We start from the raw sequence: 25,081 nt of genomic DNA on the forward strand, positions 1-25,081 counted from the left end.
GGAGACGGTGCCACTGGACCCTACTACAAATACCACCCTACAAAGCCTAGAAGACATAGCAACTCCACCTAATACATAGAAAGAAACACAGGAGGCAAGGAGGAAGCCAAAATGAGGAGACAAAGAAACATGATCCAAATGAAAGAAGAAAACAAAACTCCAGGAAAAGAACAAAATGGAGATAAGCAATCCAAAAGGTGTAGAGTTCAAAACACTGGTTATAAGGATGCTCAAGGAACTTAGTTAAAACCTCAAGAACATAAAAAAGGACCAGTCAGAAATGAAGGATGCACGAACTGAAATAAAAATTTATAGGGAATCAATAGTAGAGTAGGTGAAGCCAAGAAGTAAACCATCGATTTGGAATATAAGGAAGCAAAAAACACACAATCCAAACAGCAAAAATAAAAAAGAATCCAGAAAAATGAGGATAGTGTAAGAAGCCTCTGGGACAACTTCAAGTGTATCAACATTAACATCATGGGGGTGCCAGAAGGAGAGAAAGCAAGACATTGAAAATCTATTTGAATAATGACAGAAAACTTCCCTAACTTGGTGAAGAAAATAGACATACAAGTTTGGGAAGCACAGAATTTCCCAAACAAGATGAACCCAAAGAGGCCCACACCAAGACACATAATTGAAATGCAAAAGGTTAAACACAAAACCGAAAATCTTAAAAGCAGCAAGAGAAGAGCAGTTAGTTACCTACAAGGGAGCTATTATAAGACTGTTAGCTGATTCCTCAAAAGAAACTTTTAAGGCCAGAAGGAAGTGGCAAGAAATATTCAAAGTGATGAAAATCAAGGACATACAACCAAGATTACTCTACCCTGCAGTCATCATTTAGAATTGAAGGACAGATAAAGAGTTTCCCAGATAAGAAAAAGCTAAAGGAGTTCATCACCACCAAACCAGTATTATATGAAATGTTGAAGGGTGTTCTTGAAGATCAAAAATATGAACAATAAAATGGTAATAAATACATATCTATCAACAATTGAATCTACAAACAAACTGAATAGGCAGAACAGAAACAGACTCATAGATACAGAGAACTTTTTGTTGGATGCCAGATGAGAGAGTGGTTGGGGGAAGGGCAAAAAAGGTGAAGGGATTAAGAAGTACAAATTGGGCCCTGGCCGGTTTGTCTCAGCGGTTAGAGCATCAGCCTGCAGACCGGAGAGTCCCAGGTTTGGTTCCCGGTAAGGGCATGTACCACTCAATGTGTCTCTCTCATGTCGATGTTTCTCTCTTTCTCTCCTCCCCACCTCCCCCTGCTCTATCTGAAGATAAATGCAGAAAAAAAATAGTCCTCGGGTGAGGATAAAAAAAAAAAAAAAAAAATTACAAATTGGGCCCTGGCTGTTTGGTTCAGTGGTTAGAGTGTCAGCCTGTAGACCAAAGAGTTGCAGGTTCAATTCTGGTCAAGGGCACATAACTCGGTTGCGATTCAACTCCTGGTCAGGGTCATGGGGGAGGCAACCAGTTGATGTGTCCCTCTCATGTTGATGTTTCTCTCTCTATCCCCCTCTCATTCATCTGAAGATAAATGGGAAAATATCCTCTGGTGAAGATTAAAAAAAAAAGTACAACTTGGTTGTTAGAATAAGGAACCTCAAAGGGAAGGGGGACACAAAGAGGTAAACCAAAGAACTTATATGCTTATATGCATAAGGAATGGACACAGAGAATAGTGTGGGGAAGGCAGGAGGGGTGTGGGAGCGAGCAAGGAGGAAGGGGGTCAATGGGAGAAAAAATGGAGGACATCTATAATACTTTGAACAATAAAGATAAGTTTAAAATAAAAAAATAAAAATAAAATTTTAAAAGAGATTTTAGATTTGAACCTGATACTTAACATTGCTAAGTCAATTGTATGTGGTGACTGAGTTGAATAATGGTTATGCAAAAATGTTGTGACTTTATTAACTGAACACTAGCCATGTGCACAGGCAAATAGGTGGAGAGAAGAGGCACAGATCACATTTGGAAAAATAAGGACACCTGCAAGCTGATTCTGAATATTTTTTACACTTGGGATCTGAGCCAATGAGATAAGATAAGTGGATCCAAGGCTCAAATATAAACTGTGAAATGAGGGCCACTGTGTACTCTCTCAGGGGTCTGTAATTGCTATTCTGCATAGCACTCTCTTCCAGTGAGACCTACTGCTTCTCAGACCTGGGTCCTATGTCAATTACTAGGTGATTTTAATTTCATTTATTCATTCAACCAAAATCTACTGAATGTCTACTATGCTAAGTGCTACTTCCCATTAAATGATTGTTATACATCTTCCTGATAAAAGAGGGGAAGAAAGAAAAAGAGAAAATAATGATTTAGGGGGTTGTTTAATCCATGCAAGAAATAACAAGTATTTCTGAAACAAACATGAAGATATATTTGTGTTTTATTCAGAATGAATTAAGTGAAAAATGGGAAAAAAAAAATCTTTCACCAGTACCTGTATCCTAATTCTTCACTAAGATGGATCATGTGAAGGATATATGATTCTTTGCTTGTTCCGGTGAGGCCGGGTAACAATAAGATGGTAGGTCTGGTGCTGGCATCCATATAACTCTTACTGTTATCATTATGAAACCAGTCCAATGAAATCTGTCCTCCATCTGCAGTTTTAATAAGTTCACTAAAAGAGATAATTCAAAGACATATTCATTCAGTGTTTCAAGTTAAGTCTTAATTTTATAAATATATGACATTATTTGTTCATCTCAAAATAACTTTTTCAGCACTCACTAACACACACTTATATCACTTTCTTTCATTACAAGACTGTTATGAAATTAGTACCACAAAGTATTTCCAGCAATACCAGTAAAGGAGATAGTATATAAAATGAACTTCAAAGTATTTCAAGTATTAATCTTAATCATTTCCTCATTTCTCTAAAATACCCAACATTTAACCCCTATTTGATTGAGGCCACCCAAATAATTCAACAGGGAATTATGAATAAGTAAAATGCTGATCTGATCACCTCTCTGGCTGTTTGACTCAATAAGAGAGTCTCCTCATAGAGTCTATTACAAAATTTTCTTCTTAAAGTACTTCTCACATAGTATCTATAAACATATAGAATTTTCCCAGACAAATAGTGCAAGTTCCAGGCAATAAAAGAACTCCAGAAAGACTAGATGACTCAGGGAAATTAATAACAGGCACCATTTAAACCTCCTGGTTACTGATATATTCTGGATCATATCTTTACCATCTCAAGGACATTATCATCAATAACACATTTCCTTATTAACATGAAGTCCTTTAATAGGGGTCCATCACACAAAAATCCAAATTAATCCTCTCACCCCCTACCCTTATCCCCAGTATCAGGGAACTGGTACATATCATCAAAGGATCTAGTCCTCAGGGGCAAATGCGTGATGAATTTGGAAAAAAGTAATCCCCAAACACTTCCTACATCCTAGAAATAAACCATTTACACCAAAGTACAAAAAAAAAAAAAAATGGTGAAAGGCAATACCTGAACATTTTCCTGCAGCTGGGTGTGGGGCGAGGGGCATGCTTTCCATTTTCATTCCTCCTTTTATATACTTACTAAACCAGAGGTTCTATTAATCAAGAACTGGCAGTATGCAAAAAACTGTGATTTTGGAGATATGACTGAAAGTGAAAATGTACTTACTTCCTGTACTGCACTGGGGGCTTGGAAGTGATGAAGGGTCTCAGCAGTGTCTGTCCTCTACTCTCCCAGCACCAGACCGTTGGGTAGTATGTTTCTGTCACCACGGGACAGTGGTCCTGAAGGAAGCGGCTGAAACTCTCACCCCCTGTCACTAACTGGGGCTTCTGTGGGGAAAGCCAGTCTCAGTGAAGGATCCAGAATGGAGCAAAGTTTCTGCCAACCGTAAACCATAACCGACCAGACTACCCTCGCGCTCGCGATTCCCCGGATTACTGGAAGCCTGACGCAAATAAATTTAGTCACAACGGACTGAAAGAGTGGGTTATCAAATCCCTCCAAGGGAAAGGCGAGAGCTGAAATTCGGCATTCTAAAAAGTGCTACAGCATTCCCGAGCAGCTTCGCTGGGGTAGACAATAGTGACAGGGTAGCGCGGCGCGCGCCGAGGTCGGAAGGTCCGGGCTGCGGTCGGCGGACCTGGGCCGGACCACAAGCAGGCGGACAGGGGCTGGCCCGCTTTCCCGCGCGCGCTCCAAGGGTGCTCAGCAGATGCCCGGGGAAGGGAAACACCAAGGAGCAGCATGCTCGCCCCCAGGACGGCCCGCGCCAACTCGCTCCTGCCAGCGACAAGCCTCTGGCTACGCCCCATGCTGTAGCTCCCCGCAAAGCCGCCAGTGGCCCTTTGCCTCGGCGCCCGCACCCCCCCTCGGCTCACCTTGGCAATGCTGCTCAGGTATAAGCAGGCATAAGCAACGCTGAAGCCTAGGATCAGGGAGAAGCCCACTCCCGAACCGAAGAACCCAACCCGGACTTGGTGCTCCAGGTAAAGGGACAACTCCCGGGATAGCATCCGCAGATCCATGGCTAAAAGCTGCATGGCTCGGGGAGCGCCACGCGCAGGTCCTTCGGAGAGAGGCGGGCCGGCGGGCCGGCGGGCGAGCGGGCGCGGCGCCGCGGCAGACCCTAGAGCAGAGTGTCTCCAGCCCGGCAGAGCTCTGCTTCCGCCAAGTGGCTCGGCGGAGCGGCCCTGGGAGATGTATCTATCCCTGCCCGCCCGACGCCGTCGGCTCCGCCCCGGCTTCCTCCGAACCGCCCCCACCACCAGCCACTCAGCAACATTCGAGAGGCGCGGCTACAAACCCCGCTACCCGGAGGGCTAACAGGATTCTCCCGGCCAGGTCTCAGTCAGCCTGGGTGCACCCCAAAAGTGGGAAGAGCGTGGGCGCCGACTTCGGAGAAGGAAATGGGCCCGGCAGTGCACCTGTCCCAGTGACCTTGAATGATTCCGAGAGGCGGTGGGTCTCCATTCATTCTTTCTGTAAACTACCAGTTTAAAGTGCCTAGAGTGTGTGTTGGAGTCAAAGATTTTGGAAGTTAATGTTAAATATATGTTAGGAGAAAGCACTCACTACATAGTGGAAAAAAATTCTACATCCTGGCACTGGAATCCTGGGCTGGGGGCTTGGTGTGTGGGCTGGAACCCCTTGTTCCTTCGGGGGAAACTCTGCAGCCAAAACATCTCCAATTATCCCTCTCTCGGTGTCCATGCCATTGTGCAATCTCTTTCCCTTGAGTACAGATAGGACCTGTGACTTAGTTCTAACCAAAAGAGTATTAAAAGGTAATGGGGTGTCACCACTCCTGTGATTACATTATGTTATATGACTCTAGCTTAGTACATTGGAGCTAAAAGCTTTCCTGCCCACCTTGAGGAAACAAACAGCCATAACAATTGCCATGGACAGGGCCACATAGTAGAAAACTAGTGGTGGCCTCTAGCCGACAACCAACAAAACGATGGGGCCCTCAGACTCACAACTCAAGGAAATAAATTCTGCCAACACCCTGAATGAGTTTAGCTGCAGATTCCTCCCCAGTCAAGCCTCAAATAAAAACGCAGCCTGGCAACGTCTTGTCTATCCTAGAGAGACCCAGAGCAGAGGACTCAGCTGAAGTTGTGCTTGGACCCCTGACCCACGGAAACTGTTAGGCGATAAATATGTGTTTTTTAAACTACTAAATGTGTGGTAATTTGTTATGCAGCAATAGAAAACTAATAGAGAATATATAAAGATCCTACAAAAGCATTAAAAGAATAATAAGTATAAGTGGCTCATTTTTTGCCTACCAATGTGTTTACTGCAGGAAGATTTCAGCTCCCTAGCGGGAACTGAACCCGGGACTCTCTGGTCCGCAGGCCGATGCTCCAACCGCTGAGCCAAACCGGTCAGGAATGTTTCCCCTTTTTTAAAAATATGGAAACGCTTCACGAATTTGTACGTCATCCTTGCACAGGGGCCATGCTAATCTTGTCTGTATCTTTCCAAGTTTAGTATATATGCTGCCAAAGCAAGCACCTGAGGATATATTTTTTAATTAATTTGAGAGAGAGAGAGAGACATTGATTGGTTGCCTCAAGTACTTGTCCAAAAACCCAGGTATGTGCCCTGGCTGAGAATTGAACCCACAACCTTTTGGTGTATGGGAGGACACTCCAACCAACTGAGCCATTCAGCCAGGGCTATATATCACTTAAAAAATTTTTGTTTCTTTATTGATTTTTAGAGAGAGAGGAAGGGGAAAGGAGAGAGAGAGAGAGAGAGAAACATCAATGAGAGAGAACATCAATTGGCTGCCTTCTGCATGCTCCCCACTGAGGATTTGGCCCACAACCTGGGCACGTACCCTGACCGGGAATAGAACCAGCGACCTCTTGGTGCATGGGTCGACACTCAACCACTGAGCCACACTGGCTGGGCTATACATCACTTTTTAAAATAGTTATCATTGCCCTGGCCGGTTTGGCTCAGCAGTTAGAGCGTTGGCCTGCAGTCCAGTGAGACCCGGGTTCGGTTCCCACTAAGGGCATGTATCTCGGTTGCAGTTTGTCCCCGGCCCTGGTTGGGTCGTGCGGGTGGCAGCCAATGTATTACTTTTTTGTTGTTGTTAATCCTCACCTGAGGATATTTTCCCATTGATTTTTTTTTTTTTTTTTTTTTTTTTTTAGATTGAGTGGAAGGGAGAAAGAGGAGAGAGAGAGAAATATCAATGTGAGAGAGACATTTTGATTGGTTACCTCCCGCATGATACTGACCTGGGCTGGGGAAATCAAACCTGCAACACAGGTGTATTCCTTTAACTGAGAATTGAACCCGTTACCCTTTGGTCTACAGGCTGCTGCCCTAACTGCTGAGCCAAACTAGGCAACATTTATTATTTTAAAAACTTTTAAAAACATTTTAATTTTATTTTACTTTTTCCATTACTATTTATACCCTGTATGCACTCTCCCATGCCCCCTGCAATCACCACATTGTTGTCCATGTTCATGAGTTCTCTCTCTTTTTTTCCCTCAATCCCTCTATACACCCCCAAGCCCTACCCCCTATCCCAAGCTGTCTTCCTGCTCTCCCTCTATGAGACTGTCTTTATTTTGCTTGGCAGTTCAGTTTGTTCATTAAATTCCACATATGAATGAAATCATATGGTACTTGTCTTTCCCTTACTGGCTTATTTCACTTAGCATAATGTTCTCCAGGTCTATCCATGCTGTTGCAAAGGGTAAAAAAAACAAAACAAAAAACAGTTATTACTTTTTAAACAGTAAAACCGTTATTATTATTTTTAAATACAAAGCTAATTTTAAAGGAGTAAATCACACGAAAACATACAGACAAATGTAAGAAAGGGCAAAACATTCTAAAATGTAATGGGAAACATGTTTTTCTTTTTAATTAAAACATTTTTTTTTCTCTTTATTGATTTTAGATGAGAGGAAGGGAGAGGGAGAGACAGATAGAAACATAGATGAGAGAGAATATCAGTTGGCTGCCTCCTGCATGCCCCCCACTGGAGATTTGGCCCACAACCTGGGCATGTGCCCTGACAGGGAATCCAACCAGCGACCTCTTGGTGCATGGATCGATGCTCAACCACTGAGCAGCAACGGTCGGGCAGAAACAAGTTTTAAATAGGAACACATCTTCACAAATTTTGTGTAATATGCCCTGGTTCTTTTTATTGAGAAATAACATTTAGAAACCAAGATCTGGGCACTGAGTCTTGTCATTTGTACTGGGGTGTCACTGTGCTTAGGCTCTCTCAGCTGACAGAGCTAAATAATGTATCTATGTATACTAACCCAGATAGATAGATAGTTGTTTCTGTATGTATCTATATTATTTACATTAAATTAAAGATTAGTTTGGAGTCTAACTCTTATGTGAACTCCCTGAGGGTTTTCAGGAGAAATTAAACCTCTTAATTAGCAATGTTCTGTTTCTTTTCTTTTCTTTCTTTTTTTTTTAATTTTTGGATAAAACAAAATCCTATCTTTGTTGGGAAACACCCATATCCTTAACCTTCTCAAATCAGTAACAGATATCAGGCAGAAGACAGAATGGTTTATAATTACAGAGAATGCCAAAACTGCAAAACTATGTCACATACTTTAATGAAACAAAAAAAAATTTAGGTTATATTCAACTAAAAAAAATATTGCATTTCTACATGGATTGTTATAAAAAATTGCCGATTTCACCAAATTATTTATTAATAAAACACTGTAACCCCAAACTCCTCAGTTCTGATACTTATCATTGCACTAGTTATAGCTCTATCTTTATTTTTTATTTTTATTTTTTTTATCCTCACCCGAGGACGTTTTCCCATTTTTTGTTCAAATAGAGTGGGAGGGAGAGAGGGAGGGAGAGAAACATCGACATGAAAGGGACACTTCGAGTGGTTGCCACCCACACGACCCAACCAGGGCTGGGGACAAACTGCAACCGAGGTACATGCCCTTAGCGGGAACCGAACCCCGGTCTCTCTGGACCGCAGGCCGACGCTCTAACTGCTGAGCCAAACCGGCCAGGGCTATAGCTCTATCTTTAGCACTGACAATTCCTAACACTGACAAAGCCCAACCTTAGCACTAACAATCTGATTTCCAACTGATTGATTTCTTTGGGAGGAGCACTGTACCCTAAGAACTGAGGCCAGAGTAAAATAAGAAAGAGCTCAAGAAACAGGTAAAAAGTCATGTTGGAAAGGAGGAATGTACATGTGGGACCCTCATGTGGAGACCTAGGGAGGAAGCAAGTTGAACTCCTTGAAGGTATAAGAAGTGGTCAAGAAGGCAGGTAAGTTTGTGGTCCCCATTTCCCGGATTCTATTTTCAGTTTGTACTGTTTAAACTAATCACAGGAGTCTTGAACAAAAATCTGCTTAAAGCTTGTCCTGGCCAGTGTGGCTCAGTTGGTTGAGTGTCGTCCCATGTACTGAAAAGTCACTAGTTCAGTTCTTGGTCAGGGTACATGCCCAGGTTGCTGGCTTGATCCCCAGTGGGGTTGCTTGGGGAGGCAGCAGATCAATGTTTCTCTTTCACATAGATGTCTCTCTCTCTCTCTCGTTATCCCTTCATCTCTCTCTAAAAATCAATAAAAAACATTTAAAATTTGCTTAAAGCTTTTCTCAGGGTTAATTTGTGTTTATTACATTTGGGTATGGAAGACAAGTAGTATCCATAACAGGGAGATAAATTAGCCTGCTTTGTCCAAGGTAACTGGAGTCATTTGGGAATACCTTCCTGTGGAGAGGATTAATTTACAGGTTGTAACCCAACTGTAGGAACATAAAGTTTATGCTTCCCTTCCTACATCTAGGGAAAAGTCAAAGTCATACTTTGTGTAAGGTAGAATGATATACAGACAGAAAGAAAGGAAAAGAAAGAGAAACTATCATATGAGTTACAATCGAAATGTTTGAGATCAAAATTGTCTTTTTTTTTATTCCTTACCCGAGGATATTTTTCTATTTATCATTAGATAGAATGGGAGGGAGGGAGGGAGAGAGGGAGAGAGGGAGAGACAGACAGAGAGAAACATTGATGTGATGCACATCGACTGGTTGCCTCCCATATGACCCAACAAGGACCAGGACGAACCACAACCAAGGTACATGTCCTTGACTGGAATTGAACCCAAGACTCATTGGCCCTTGGGCGGATGCTCTAACCACTGAGCAAAACTGGCCAGGGCCCAAATGATCTTAATAGAACTTATATATAATTCCCCTTCAAAGATGCAGCTTTCTGATCATATGTAGTTGGAAAGAGAAATATTTTTGGCCACCTCAAAATTTGTGAAAACACCTTGCCTTGTTAATTCCTAAATAGCTTGTTTATAAGTAAATGTACTCATTGGAGACAAGTGGCATGGTCATGTGAAACACTGCAAGAATGTGCTAAAATCGGTTCTTCAGTAAGGTAATTCATTTAAGTAAAAAAAAAAGGAAAAAAGAATAGTTTGTTCTTAGCTGTATACCTCCAAACTTACCTGTATACACACTTGTGTGACAGATGAGATATGGTAGGAGTGGGATGAGACCCAAACACAGGTGAAGGCAGTGTCCTTTCATACCTATAGTAGGAAAGATCTCAACTTGTAGTAAGTAGAATTTTAAAATATCCTCCTCCTGATATACAAACCCTTATATACTTCCCTCATCCTGAGTGTGGGTGGGACATGTGAGTATCATTCCTGTGATTGTTACATTATATGACAAAGGTGAAATGATTTTGCAGATGTAATAAAGGTCCCTAATCAAATGACTTTAAGTTAATCAAAAGGGAGGTTAGCTTGGATATGCATGACCTAGTCAGGTGAGCCCTTTACAAGAGGGCACAGGGGTCAGACATGAAAGAAGTCAGAGACTCTCTTCTGCTGGCCTTTAAGTAAAAGGCTCTGCCCTGGCAGGTGTGGCTTAGTGGTTAGAGCATTGGCCCACACACCAAATGGTTGTGGGTTTTATTCCCAGTTAAGGGCATGTGCCTGGGTTGCAGGTTCGATCCCCCGCACCAGTCAGGGCACGGTTGGGAAACAACCGACCGATGATAACGCTTCTTTCTTTCTTTCTTTCTTTCTTTCTTTCTTTCTTTCTTTCTTTCTTTCTTTCTTTCTTTCTTCCTTTCTTCCTTTCTTCCTTTCTTCCTTTCTTCCTTTCTTCCTTTCTTCCTTTCTTCCTTTCTTCCTTTCTTCCTTTCTTCCTTTCTTCCTTTCCTTTCTCTTTCTCCCTCTTTCTCTTTCTCTCTCTCTCTCTCTTTCTCTCTCTCTCTCTTTCTTTCTTTCTTTCTTTTTCTCTCTTACCCTCTCTCCCTCCCTTTGATTCTCTCTAAAAATATATGCAAAAAATATCCTTGGGTGAGGATTAACAACAAAAAAGGAAACAAGACTCCATGAAATCTACAGCTTCAAAAAATGAGCTTTCTTTTAAATCATTTAAAAATTTTTTCTTTCCATTAGTTAATCCTCACCCAATAAATCTCATACCCATCTGACACTATACTTAGTTATTAGAATATTATGGACTATATTCCCTATGCTGTTCTTTACATTCCCATGACTATTTTGTAATTACCAATTTGTACTCCTTAATCCCTTCATCTTCTTCACCCATCCTCCCAATCCCCCTCCCATCTGGCAACTGTCCAAATATTCTCTGTGTCTATGAGTCTGTTTCTGTTCTGCTTGTTCATTTATTTTTGTTTTAGATTCATTTATTGATATATATATTTCTCACCATTTTATTGTTCATAATTTTTAATCTTTTCCCCCTTCTTCTTAAAGAAGACCTTTTAACATTTCATGTAATACTGATTTGGTGGTGATGAACTCCTTTAGCTTTTTCTTGTCTGGGAAACTCTATCTGTCCTTCAATTCTAAATGATAGCTTTGCAGGATAGAGTAATCTTGGTTATAGGTACTTGCTTTTTATCACTTTGAATATCTCTCGCCACTCCTTTCTGGCCTGCAAAGTTTCTTTTGAGAAATTGGCTGACAGTCTTATGGTAGTTCCCTTGTAGATAACTAATTGCATTTCTCTTGCTGCTTTTAAGATTCTCTCTTTATCATTAAACTTTGGCATTTTAATTATGATGTGTCTTGGTGTGGGCCTCTTTGGTTTCATCTTGTTTGGGACTGGCTACATATGCCTGGACTTGTATGTCTATTTCCTTCACCAGGTTAGGGAAATTTTTTGTCATTATTTTTTCAAATAGGTTTTTTAATTTCTTGCTTTCTCGCATCTCCTTCTTGTACCCCCATGGTACAAATGTTGGCATTTGTCCCAGAGGTTCCTTACACTATCCTCATTTTTTTAAATTCTTTTTTCATTTTGAAGCGCTGAGTGGGTGTTTTTTGCTTCCTTATATTCCAAATTGCTAGTTTGATCTACTGTTTTATCTACTCCACTGTTGATTCCCTGTTAATTATTCTTCATTTCAGTTAGTGTATCCTTCATTTCTGACTAAATCTTTTTTATGGTTTTCATACATCATTTTTTATGCTGTTGAAATTCTCATTAAGTTCATCTACTTTTCTCCTAAATTCATTGAGCATCCTTATAACCAGTGTTTTGAATTCTGCATCTAGTAGATTGCTTGTCTCCATTGTATTTAGTTCCTTTTCTGGAGTTTTGTTCTCTTCTTTCATTTGGGACACATTTCTTTGTCTCATCATTTTGGTAGGCTCCCTGTGTTTGTTTCTATGTATTAGGTAGAGCTGCTGCATCTCCCAGGCCTGGCAGAGTGTTCTAATGTGGTAGGTGTCCTGTACGGTCCAGTAATACAGCCTCTCCATTCATCCTAGTGGGCACTCCAGTTTAGTCCCCCACCCACCAGTGAGCTGTATATACTCTCTTGTTGTAACTGAGCCATGATTACTATTGGCACATCAATGGGAGGGATTTATCCTCAGGCCGATTGGCTGCAAGGACTGGCTATGACCACTGTAGAGGATCAGCTGTGCAGGGGTCCAAGCCATGGAGCAGGACTTCAGTGGGGCTCTGGTGCCTGCTGTGCCTGCCCCTTGAGCATGTCACTTGTAGAGGTGGTTACATGGTACTTTGACATGGTCTGAAGCTGTCCACTGGATGATGCTGGCTCTGAGGCCTCCTGGGAAGTGAGTCACTGCCTGTGTTCTTCTGGGAGCCAATTGGCATGAGCTACAAAGTGATTTGCTGATGGTTGCTACTTGTGTTGGTCTGGGTGGTGCCCAGGAGAGGCCAAGCTGGGAACCAAAGCTGGCTGCCTCTGGTGCTGGACCTGGGGCCACTTAGAGGTTCAGGGCATGATGAGGCCAGATGCAGCTGTTTGAGAGATTTTAGGAAAGTCTGAAGCATGAGCCAAGACAGGTCATTTGTATGAAAAAGCTACGGGAAACAGCTTGGTTGAGACAACAATTTGGGTGCAGTAGGGTATAAGGAATCACTAGGGTGGGGCAAACAGTATCAGCCAGGTTAATGGAGACTTAGATATGGCACCTGCCAGCTCTGTGGGGGAAGGCTCAGCAAAAGAACAATGGCTTCTGACAGCACTTCTGTCTGGTAGACACCTGCCCCTCCAGCTCTCAACCTGATGCCAGACTGTTCAGTTCCTCCCATATGTCCCTGGAGCCTTTTTTTAAAAAAATGAAAAACTTATCTTTATTGTTGAATGTATGACAGATGTCCCCTCTTTTTGCCCCCATTGACCCCCTCATCCCCAATCCCGCCCCCCACCTGCCTTCCCCATGCTATTGTTTGTGTCCATTGGTTATGCATATATTCATAAAAGTTCTTTGGTTTATCTCTTCCCACCCTCCACCCCCCTCCCCTTTGAGGTTCATAAGTCTAACAAACAATTTGTACTACTTAATTCCTTCATCTTCTTCATCCATGCCCCCCAGCTCCCTCCCATTTGACAAGCAACAAAAACTTCTCTGTATCTCTTTCTGTTCTGCTTGCTTATTTTGTTTGTAGATTCAATTGTTGATAGGTATGTATTTATTGCCATTTTATTGTTCATATTTTTGTTGTTCTTCTCCTTCAAGAAAACCCTTCAACATTTTATATAATATTGGTTCGGTGGTGATGAACTCCTTTAGCTTTTTCTTGTCTGGGAAACTCTTGATATGTCCATCGATTCTAAATGATAGCTTTGCAGGATAGAGTAATCTTGGTTGTAGGTTGTTGCTTTTCATCATTTTGAATTTCTCTTGCCTGCAAAGTTTCTTTTGAGAAATCAACTGACAGTCATATGTAGGTAACTAACAACTTTTAAGATTCTCTCTTTGTCTTTAACCTTTGGCATTTTGATTATGATGTGTCTTGGTGCGGACCTCTTCAGGTTCATCTTGTTTGGGACTCTCTCTGCTTCCTGGACTTGTATGTCTGTTTCCTTGACCAAGTTAGGGAAGTTTTCTGTCATTATTTTTTCAAATAGGTTTTCAATTTCTTGCTCTCTCTCTTCTCCTTTTGGCACCCCCAAGATGCGAATGTTGGCACGCTTGAAGTTGTCCCAGAGCTGGTGTGGCTCAGTGGTTGAGCACTGACCCATGCACCAAGAGGTCACTGGTTTAATTCCCAGTCAGGGCACATGCCCAGGTTGTGGACCAAATCCCCAATAGGGGAGATGCAGGAGGCGGCCAATTGATGCTCTCTTTCATCAATGTTTCTCTCTTTCTCCTGCTCCCTACCTCTCACTCTAAAATCAATAAAGAAAAAAATTTTTTTTTTAAAAAAGGAGGCAAAAACATGTAATGGGGTAAAGAGAGTTTATTCAATAAATGGTGTTGGGAAAATTGGACATGTACTTGCAAAAAAATTAAACCAGACCACTTTCTTACACCATATATTAGAATAAACTCAAAATGAATTCAAGACTTAAATATAAGACTCAAAACCATAAAAGTCCTAGAAGAAAACACAGGTAGTAATATCCGAACATTTGTCTCAGTAATATTTTTTCTGATATGTCTCCTTGGGCAAGGGAAACAAAAGAAAAAAGAGCCCTGGCTGGTTTGGCTCAGTGGTTGGAGCGCCAGCCTACGGACTGGAGAGTCCTGGGTTCGGTTCCCACTAAGGATACGTACCTCAGTTGCGGTTTGTCCCTGGCCCCCATTGGGGTCATGTGGATGGCAACCACTTGATGTGTCTCTCTCGCGTCGATGTTTCCCTCTCTCTCTCTCCCTCCCTCTCTCCCTCCCACTCTGTCTGAAGATAAATGCAAAAATGTCCTTGGGTAGGATATGGAAAAAGAAAAAAGAAACAAATGGGACTACATCAAACTAAAAAATTTTTGCACAGCAAAGGAAACCATCAACAAAATGAAAAGACAACCCATTGAATGGGAGAACACATTTGCCAATGATACATCTGATAAAGGGTTAATATCCAAAATTTATGAAGAACTCATGCAACTCAACCCAAAAAACCCCAAACCAATTAAAAAATGGTCAAAGGTCCTGAATAGACACTTCTCCAAAGAGGACATAAAGATGGCCAAAAGATATATGAAAAGATACTCAATGTCAGAAATTATCAGAGAAATGCAAATTAAAACCACAATGAGATATAACCTTACACCTGTCAGAACGGTCATAAATAAATTCACAAATGACAAGTGTTGGTGAGGATGTGGAGAAAACGGAACCCTTGTGCACTGTTGTTGGTAAAAGGCAGGTTTCTGTACTCACTATGGAAAACAGTATAGAAATTCCTCAAAATTTAAAAATGGGACTTCCTTATCATGCAGTGATCCCACTTTTGGGTGTATATCCAAAGAAACCCAAAACACTAATTTGAAAGAGTATTTGCACCCTTATGTTCATTGTAGAATTATTTACAATAGCCAAGCTATGGAAGCAACCCATGTGCCCATCAATAGATGACTGGACAAAAAAAGTGGTGAGATATATATATATATATATATATATATATCTCACCACTTTTTTTTAAATTTTTTTTTTTTTTTTTATCCTCAGCCGAGGACATTTTTCCATTTTTTGTTCAGATAGAGAGGGAGAGAGAGAGAAACATCGATGTGAAAGGGACACATCGAGTGGCTGCCACCCACACAACCCAACCAGGGCCGGGGACAAACTGCAACTGAGGTACGTGCCCTTAGCGGGAACCGAACCCCGGTCTCTCTGGACCGCAGGCCGACGCTCTAACCGCTGAGCCAAACCGGCCAGGGCCTCACCACTTTTTTTGTATATATATTACTCGGCTATAAAAAAAGAACATAATCTTACCATTTGCAACAGTATGAATAGACCTAGAGGGTATTATGCTAAGTGTAATAAGTCACTCAGAGAAAGACAAATACTATATGATTTCACTTATGCCTGGAATCTAAAGAACAATATAAATGAATAAACAAAATAGAAGCAGATTCATAGATACAGAGAACAGACTGCTGGTTGCCACAGGGGAGGGGATTTGGGGAACTGGCTGAAAAATCTGAAGGGATTGAGAAGTAAAGATTGTTAGTTATAAAACAGTCATGGGGATGGTAAATACAGCATAGGAAATATAGTTAATAATATTGTGATAACTATAGATGGTACCAGGTGGGTACTAGAGATATCAGGGAGAACACTTTGTAAAGTACATGATTGTTTAACCACTATGCAGTACATCTGAAACTAATCCAAAATAATATTGAATGTAAACTGAAATTGAAAAAAAAAATAAAAACAACACACAAACAAAAAGAAAGTTTATACAGTTGGCACTAAGAATTATAATTGGACTCACTGCCAATTTGCATCTTTTTCTACTATGGAGTGTCTCAGAACACTCAAAAGGGTTCATGGTAACATGAGGAGTTGCTGGAATTTACATGTTGAATGTCTGATCACATGCCAACAGGAAGGGAACAATGGCTCTATAAAGTCTTCCTGGGGGAAAAACAAAACAAATCTAAGATTTCACAAGAGTCTTGTTGCACCACTTAAACTCTCACTATTGGTGAATCCAACTTGGGAAGACAAAGGAAAAGAAGTGCTATTTGTTGGCTGGGACCTGAGGAGTTGGTACAGATTTGTGGAAATGTTGCAAGTATGCCTCTGCTCACAAAGACAGATTCTGACAGGCACAATGTGTGTGTGGCTGACACAGTCCCTAATTATGAGCAGAGTGCCTTTAAGAGTCCACTTGGCACACAGGTAAAAAATTATGGTCCCTAATATGCTTTTACTTCTGACAAATTTGGCCACAGAAATGTTTGTTGTGATTCATCTGACACCAACCCTTGGCACTTATCAAACGTAAGCATGTTATGATATATTAAAAAATGAACCAAAACCATTATATGTACAAATATTAACTCCTTCCTCTTAAACATGAGGTAACTGGGACCAGAGAAGTTAGGTGATTTGCGGAAGTTCACATAGCTAGTATGCGTCAGTGTTAAACCAGAATCAATGTCTCTCTGACTTCAGTGCTCATTTCTTTCCACTACATTGTTTCTATTGAAAAGGCTGATGCCCAGAGCCCTGGAAAGGAGTAAGAAGGCCACAGTCCTGCGTGGCTGCAACTCAGCACATGCTCTGAGCGCCCTCCAAATCTCGAGTGTCCCCACACAGCTCCAGTCCAGTCCACCCTCCCTCTGCCAGAGCCCAAGGGAGGAGCTGGTCGCCAAGCTGTCGCAGGCGGAGGAGGAGAAGGTGGACGCCGCTCAGCTGGCCCACAAGTTCGAGGCGCTGAGCGAGGAGAACCGCACCTTGAAGTTGGCCCAGTCCCAGTGCGTGGAGCAGCTGGAGAAACTCAGGATCCAGTTCCAGAAGAGACAGGGCTCCTCTTAGCCTAGGGGCGTCCGTGTGGCTGCAGGTGCTGGCCCAGGGGGCGGGATGCGCCCTCCCCGTGCCCACAGGGCCGTCTCCAACGACCTCCTCCGAGCTCTGTGCTCGCTAGGTCTGGTCTGACAGGAGGGGTATTCTGCCGTAAATATGCTCATTAAAGCAAACCTATTACCAAAAAAAAGAAGAAGAAGAAAAAAAGGCTGATGCTATCTAAAATGTCAGATTATTTCCTCTAAATCTGTTTCAGAATTAAAACAATTTCAATTTAAGCATGACAAGGGATGCTCCAACATAATCATTAGTATTTATTTCCCCAAACATTTTTTTCTTGAGCATTTATTCCACTTTCATTGACACCGGTTTTCTTGCTTCCACTCTAGGAACAAGAGCTTTGAGTACAGCTGACACCACACTCAACTGAAGAGTGACATGAAACCCAGGCCTATCAAAGCCTCAGAGTTTGATCCAGGGATAGGTGCATGATCCATTCAAAGTCATTGTGCCACAAAGAGACCTTTGCTGGGACTGTTGGAAGGGTGGGGTGGGGGGTACCTCTTTTCTATTGCAACTTCTAGCAATAAGGGTGGATGAAGCCAAGAGCTTGAGGCCACTTGGTGACTACAAAGGAAGCCAAGAAAAGGAGAAGCAGAAATGAGAACTGGAGAACAACTGAACCCTAAACATACCGTTTGAAATCCTAAATCAGTATACACATTAACCTAAAACTTCTGGGTTTTTTTCTTTTTCCAGTTATATAATCTAATTTGTCCTTTTTGGTTAAGCCAATTTGAGTTAAGTTTTCTGTTCTTTGAAATAAAAAATTTCCAACTAATATAACATTGTTTTGATTGTTTAGAAAAGAATAATTTTAGAAAGGAAGAGGAAGTCACTACAGAGTAAATTTGTTAACTAATACATTAATTATGTAAAGAATTGAAATTAGTTAGGATTACATTCAGCTTAAAGTTACAAAGATAACTGAATAAAGATATTAAAACAACTTAAACATGAAGGATATTTATAATCTCATGTGAAAGAACTCTAGAAGCAGAGAAGCAAGGAAATACTAGGGTAGGTTAACTCATCAGTGCAATGATATCATTGAGGACCCAGAATCCCTTCTATGTAAATGTTGGGGCATAGATTGGGAAAAAGTGGGACCCTGAGACTTAGAATGAAGACATTTGGGTGGATTAAGACAACTTTGAGAAATTTGAACCCCCATGTTTTCCTTACATTCTTCTTTCTTTCCCTTTTTTTACTAACTTCTTTCTTCAAAGTAGTTTAAGACTCATTAAAAGTTGCAAAAAAGACTTCCGGTCAAGATGGTGGTGTAAGTAAACATGATATCGCTTCCTCCCACAACCACATCAAAATTACAACTAAACTACAGAACAAGCATTATTCAAAACCGCCTGAAATCAAGCTGAATGGAAGTCCTACAACTACGGAATTGAAGAAGCCACATCGAGACTGGTAGGAGGGGTGGAGGCGCAGATGGGCTGGTCCCACACTCACGTGTGGCGCATAAAAATAAGGAGCATACTTCGGCTGTTAAGGTCCTCCTTGAGGAGTGAGGGGTCTCCCTCCCACACCAGACTGCCAATTCATGGTTTCAGTGCCAGTAAGAGAAGCCCCCATCACTTCTAGCTGTAAAACCAGCAGGAACTGAGGCTGAGGGAGGCTGAGGCCGCTGGAGTCCCAGACAGTTCCTCTTAAAGGGCCCACTCACGGATTTACTAGAACTTGCTCCCTCTGAGCATCAGTGTGAGGGAGGCAGCTCAAAAGGCACCAGAGACATATGGGGAAGAACTGAGTTGTTTGGCACTGGGGTAAGGGCTAAAGAGTAAATTTGTTAACTAATACATTTCTCCTGGACAGATGTGCTATCAGAGGCCTGTGTTCCTTTGGTGAGCCCTTCCCCCACAAGGCCAGCATACGGCAGCCATATCTGGGACTCCAGCAACCTGGCTCATACTATTCACCCCACCCTGGTGATTCCCTGATGCCCTGCCCCTCCCAACTTGCAGGCCCACCCAAGCAGTTTCCAGTAGCTTTACCTTACGATTGGCCTGTCTTGGCTACTGATTCTGAGTTTCCTAAATTCTCCCAAACAAGTAGCATCTGGCCTCAGCGAGCCCCACACCTCTCATCAAGTGGCCCCAGGCTTGGCACTAGAAGCAGCCAGCCTTGGTCCACAACTTGGCTTTGCCTGGCACACCTCCAAGCCCAGCACAAGAAGCAGCCATCCGCATACCGCTTTGTAGCTTATGTCTGCTGGCCCCAGGTAGAACACAAGCAGTAGCTGGCCTTGTCCCAGTGGACAGCTTCAGAACACTGTGAAGCACCACCACCCAATCACCTCCACAAGTGACACACTCAAGGAATGGATTCAGTGGGTACCAGAACCTTGCTGAAGTAAGTCTTGCTCTGTGTGGTGGGCCCCTGAACAGTGGATCATCCAAGGTAGTCAGAGGTCAGTGGATAGTGGGCACAGCCAGTCCTGGCAGCTGATAAGCCTTAGTAAAAACCTCTTATTGATGTGCCAACAGCAATCAAGAATCGATTAAAATAGAAGGGTATAAAGTCCACACAAGGGGTGCACGTTGAGGGCCCAGATGGGAGACTAGGGAGGCTGTGCCTACAGGACACCTACTCCAATAGGCCACCCTAGGCAACCCAGGAGATATAGCAACTCAACCTAATACATGGAAACAGTTACAGGGAAGCAGCCAAAATGAGGAGACAAAGAAACATGTCCCAAATGAAAGAAAAGAACAAAACTCCAGGAAAAGAACTAAATGAAATGGACATAAGCAATCAATCATATGCAGAGTTCAAAACACAGGTTATAAGTTTGCTCAAGGAACTTGGTGAGATATTCAAGGGACTTAGTGAGACCTTCATGGAATTTAAGGAGACCTCCAAGAAACTTAGTGAGAACATCAACAACATAAAAAATGACCAGTCAGAAATGAAGGGTACACTAACTGAAATAAAGAATAATTTACAGGGAATCAATAGTAGAGGAGGTAAAGCCAAGAAGCAAACCATCAATTTGGAATATAAGGAAGCAGAAATCACCCAATCAGAACAGCAAAAAGAAAAAAGAATTTAAAAAAATGAGGATAGTGTAAGGAGCCTCTGGGACAACTTCAAGCATGCCAACATTCACATGCCAGAAGGAGGAGAGAGAGAGCAAGAAATTGAAAACCTATTTGAAAAAATAATGACAGAAAACTTCCCTAACTTGGTGAAGGAAACAGACATACAAGTCCAGGAAGCACAGAGAGTCCCAAACAAGTTGAACCCAAAGAGGTCCATACCAAGACACATCATCATCAATATGCCAAAGTTTAAAGACAAAGAGAGAATCTTAAAAGCAGCAAGAGAAAAGCAGTTTGTTACCTATAAAGGAGCTCCCATAAGACTGTCAGCTGAGCCCTGGCCAGTTTGGCTCAGCGGTTAGAGCGTCGGCCTGCGGTCCCGAGAGACCCGGGTTCGGTTCCCGCTAAGGGCACGTACTTCGGTTGCAGTTTGTCCCCGGCCCTGGTTGGTTGTGCGGGTGGCAGCCACTCGATGTGTCCCTTCACGTCGATGTTTCTCTCTCTCTCTTCCTTTCTCTCTCTCCCTCCCACTCTGTCTGTGCAAAAAATGGAAAAGTGTCCTCAGGTGAGGATTAAAAAAAAAAAAAAAGACTGTCAGCTGATTTCTCAAAAAGAAACTTTGCAGGCCAGGAAGGAGTGGCAAGAGATATTCAAGGTGATGAAAAGCAATGGCCTACAGCCAATTACTCTATCCTACAAAGCTATCATTTAGAATCAATGGACATATCAAGAGTTTCCCAGACCAGAAAAAGCTAAAGGAGTTTATCACCACCAAACCGTTATTATATGAAATGTTGAAGGGTCTTCTTGAAGAAAAAGAAGATTAAAAATATAAACAAACAAAATGGCAATAAACACATATCTATCAACAATTAAATCTATAAACAAAATGAACAAACAGAACAAAAACATTCTTGTAGATACAGAGAACATTTTGTTGGTTGCCAGATGGGAGTGGGGTTGGGAAAATGGGTAAAAAAGGTGAAGGGATTAAGAAGTACAAATTGGTTGTTAGACTGACAAACCTCAAAGGGTAGGGGGGTGGGGGGAATGAAGAAATAAACCAAAGAATTTATATGTATATATGCATAACCAATGGACACAGACAACAGTGTGGGGAAAGGCAGGAGCGGGGGGGGGGGGGAGAGCGGGGAGGAGGGGGTCAACATGTGAAAAAGGAGGAACATCTGTAATACATTCAACAACAAAGATAACAAAAAAAGGTTGCAAAAATAATGCATAGAGTTCCCATGTGCCCTTTGCCCAGTTTCTGTCAATGATAAGTTCTTACACAACCATAGTACCTTATAAAAACTAGGAAACTGCCCTGGCCAGTTTGGCTCAGTGATTAGAGCATTGGTCTATGGTCTAGAGAGACCTGGGTTTGGTTCCCGCTAAGGACATGTACCTCAGTTGCAGTTTGTCCCCGGCCCTGCTTGGGTTGTGCGGGTGGCAACCACTCGATATGTCCCTTTCATGTCGATGTTTCTCTCTCTCTCTCCCCCTCTCTCTCCTTCCCACTCTATTTGAACAAAAAATGGAAAAATGTCCTTGGGTGAGGATAAAAAAGTAAAAATAAAAACTAACATTAGTACAATATTATCAACTCAGGTACAGACTGTATTCAGATTTTGCCAGTTTTTACATGCATTCCTTTTTTAGGGGTATACAGTTTTATGAAATTTTATCATATATGTTGATTCTATAAGGAAGTATCATCACAATCAGGATTCAGAATTCCTTTACCACAAAAAACTCATGTTACCCTTTAACAGTCACACTCTTCCCCAAACTCTAACCCCTGACAACCACTGATTTGTTCTCTATCACTATAATTTTGTCACTTGAAAATGTCATATACATGAAATTATATAGTATGTAATCCTTTAAGATAATGCCCTTGAGATCCCTCCAAGTTGTTATATACATTGTTATTAATTTTTTTTCTTTATTGATATTACAGAGCGAAAGGAAGAAAGAGGGAGAGAGAGACGGAAACATTTATGAGAGAGAACATCAATTGTCCACTTCCCGCATGCTCCGCATGCTCCCCACTGGGGATGGTGCCCACAACCTGGGCATGTGCCCTGACCAGGAATTGAACCAGCAACCTCTTGGTGCATGGGTCAATGCTCAACCACTGAGCCACACTGGGCTGGGTGCATTTTTTGTTATTTTTTATTGAAGGTAGTTATTTTATTTTTTATTGAAGGTAGTTATTTCATTCCTCTGATCTTTTTTTTTTTTTTTTTGCCAACCAAAACATTCCTTTAATCCACGTGTGAGGAGAATAGACATCCCTTGATTGAAGACCCTATAGCAAATTCATCTGAAGTGGTTCCTTGTCTGACCTGGGAGAAGATAATGTTCCCATTTCCCCTCCCAAGTTGCAAGATTTTGAAAATTTATATTGCCAGAGAACTGAGAATATGTGTAGGAATGGATTCTATAAGTGCCAGAAAAAGAACACAAAGAACAGAATTTAACGTTGGACTGGATTGAACTTATCAACATGGGAGCACTTAACAGTTTTCTGATATAAGGTGTAGCTCATGCAGCAGGTAGACTGAGTGAAAACAGGACTTAATAGTAGCTTACTTTCAGTAAGGCTGAGACATAATTTCAAGGAAGGAAACCAAAGGCTTTGGGAGCAGGAAAAGATGTCCCAGAGAACACTCTTTTCACTAAGACAATGAGAAATACATTGGTGAGATCACCAGAATCTTTAAAAAGCTCATTGAGGCTGCCATCTACAGGTCAGGGACGATGGTGGGAGATTTCTCCAATGAAACAGGTTCCTTGATTTCAAGCCAGAGTAACATAGGGCAGGTGTCAGTGCTTAACCACTAAAGACTAGGTAAATGCAGTTACTAAAATAAGAGTTAGGCCTGGCCAGTGTGGCTCAGTGGTTGATCTTTGACCCATACATAAGGAAGTCACTGGTTCGATTCCTGGTCAGGGCACATACCCAGGTTGTGGGCCTGAACCCCAGTGAGTGGCATACAGGAGGTAGCCAATTAATATTCTCTCTTGTCAATGTTTCTATTTCTCTCCCTTCTTCTTTCTCTAAAAATGAATAAAGAAAAAAAAAATTTTAACTTAAAAAATAAAATGAGTGCCAGGGTGAGAGTAGCAGTCAGAATATTTTAATTCCCATAGCTCTTTGGTGGTGGCTATTAATCACAGTGAATTAAAGAGATGGGCACCTTAAGTCATTTTTTATCGATACAATCAGAAAAACTCCAGCTTTGGTAGTCAGATGCTTTCTCTTTTTGGGGAGAGGCAGTAAAAGTATCTTCATTTTAAGTGGAATACTTGCATCCTATTAGGCAGATGCATGATGCTATTTCTTTGTCATGTGGAAGTTTAAGTATGGTAGAATGGTGAGAATGATGCTGAGTATCCAACAGGGTAAACTATTCTTGTTATGTGTAGCAGACTAGTGGGAGACTAACTAGCAAGAGGAGAAGCCATTTTTGTTTCCTGCTTCTGGTGGAATTTCCGGCAGCTTCTGGGTTCCTACTCATGCAGGGCAGTTGCAGGGTTGCAGTGGCAGAATGTGTGTGTGTGCTGCACTCATGGAGCTCTGACTTTGGCAGTGGTAGTGACAATGGTTGGAGACTTTGGGCTCCTGGTTCCCTGCAGCTTTAGTGTGAGCCTGGGCTCCCAGCTTAGTACAAAACAGCAGTGGTTCCAACATCCGCAGCCTCAATGGCACAGTGGTTGTGGGTCCCAGATAACATCATTTTCTCTTTTCCTCCTCTAGTCCTGGAGGATAGTGTTTTCCAGTAGTTATTAATCACTTTTTGCTTCTGCAGCCCTTCCAGTACTTTAGCAGACAATTTGCTGGATTAAATACTTTCTGTTTGAATATTTAGAGTGATCTATGTTTTTCTAAGTGGACACTAGATGATATACTTTTCTTCTTGGGCACCCAGCTAAGCTACATTTTTCTTCCATTTCAGTTAGATGTGGCTGAATTCTAACTATGTAATGTGACCGAGTAATAAGTGCTAGATATAACTCTAACTTATACAGTCGCTCTCCAAATATTATACATTTCTGTAGACTGGTAAAGCAGACACAAATTCATTCACAGTAGTAGGTGAATAGCAAAACTACTTCATTTCTGGAACAAGGATTTATTGATTTCATCTTACTTATGGTCGGAAGAAAACTCTTACTAATTTTAAATGACCTTAAATATTTATGAACAAATGGACAGACAAGTAAACATATGTGTAGAATAAATGTGTTCTAAATATGACAGACATGTATGATACAGTGTGTCTACTTTGGAGAAACCAATTTAAACATCTAGAAATGCAGATAAGTGAGGGAAGAAAGAATGAAAAATTTTCTGCATATTTTATATCTTATCCTCCTATAATTTCTATTTTGAGTATATTTTATAAGATGTTACATGGTAGTACATACATAATTTATGAAAAAAAATAATATATGCAATAAACCAAAGAACTTATATGCATGTATGCATAACCAATGAACATAGACAACAATGCTGGGGGAGATCAGGAGGAGGGTGTCTAGGGGGAAAAAAGGAGAAACATCTGTAACAAAAATAAATAAATTAATTTAAAAAACCCTAAACATGCCCTGGCCGGTTTGGCTCAATGGTTAGAGCATTGGCCCGTGGACCATAGAGTCCTGGGTTCGGTTCCCACTAAGG

At 41.6% G+C, this 25,081-nt stretch overlaps 2 protein-coding genes and 1 non-coding gene across 3 annotated transcripts in view; 1 reads left to right on the top strand and 2 right to left on the bottom strand.

Annotated features, from left to right (window-relative positions):
* Nucleotides 1–4,585, bottom strand: part of ABHD3 (abhydrolase domain containing 3, phospholipase) — a 48,083-nt gene extending 43,498 nt beyond the window's left edge. Inside the window, exons 1-3 of the mRNA XM_036244963.1 lie at nt 4,381–4,585; nt 3,668–3,831; nt 2,468–2,650 (exon numbers count right to left, since the gene is read on the bottom strand). Coding sequence (XP_036100856.1) covers nt 2,468–2,650; nt 3,668–3,831; nt 4,381–4,542 — 509 coding nt within the window. The 5' untranslated portion in view covers nt 4,543–4,585. The remainder of the gene's footprint in view (nt 1–2,467; nt 2,651–3,667; nt 3,832–4,380) is intronic.
* A 1,330-nt stretch (nt 4,586–5,915) lies between these two features.
* On the bottom strand, nt 5,916–6,022 carry LOC118619396. Its single transcript, XR_004957177.1, has one exon. It is a non-coding gene; the product is annotated as a U6 spliceosomal RNA (small nuclear RNA).
* Nucleotides 6,023–16,543: 10,521 nt separating this feature from the next.
* On the top strand, nt 16,544–17,287 carry LOC118619250 (MAP3K7 C-terminal-like protein). The gene is made up of 2 exons (XM_036245954.1): nt 16,544–16,648; nt 17,099–17,287. The coding sequence occupies exons 1-2, from the start codon at nt 16,544–16,546 to the stop codon at nt 17,285–17,287; spliced, it is 294 nt and encodes a 97-aa protein (XP_036101847.1).
* Nucleotides 17,288–25,081: the final 7,794 nt, after the last annotated feature.

The sequence above is a fragment of the Molossus molossus genome, unplaced genomic scaffold (genome assembly GCF_014108415.1).
Source record: "Molossus molossus isolate mMolMol1 unplaced genomic scaffold, mMolMol1.p scaffold_m16_p_6, whole genome shotgun sequence".
NCBI lineage: Eukaryota > Metazoa > Chordata > Mammalia > Chiroptera > Molossidae > Molossus > Molossus molossus.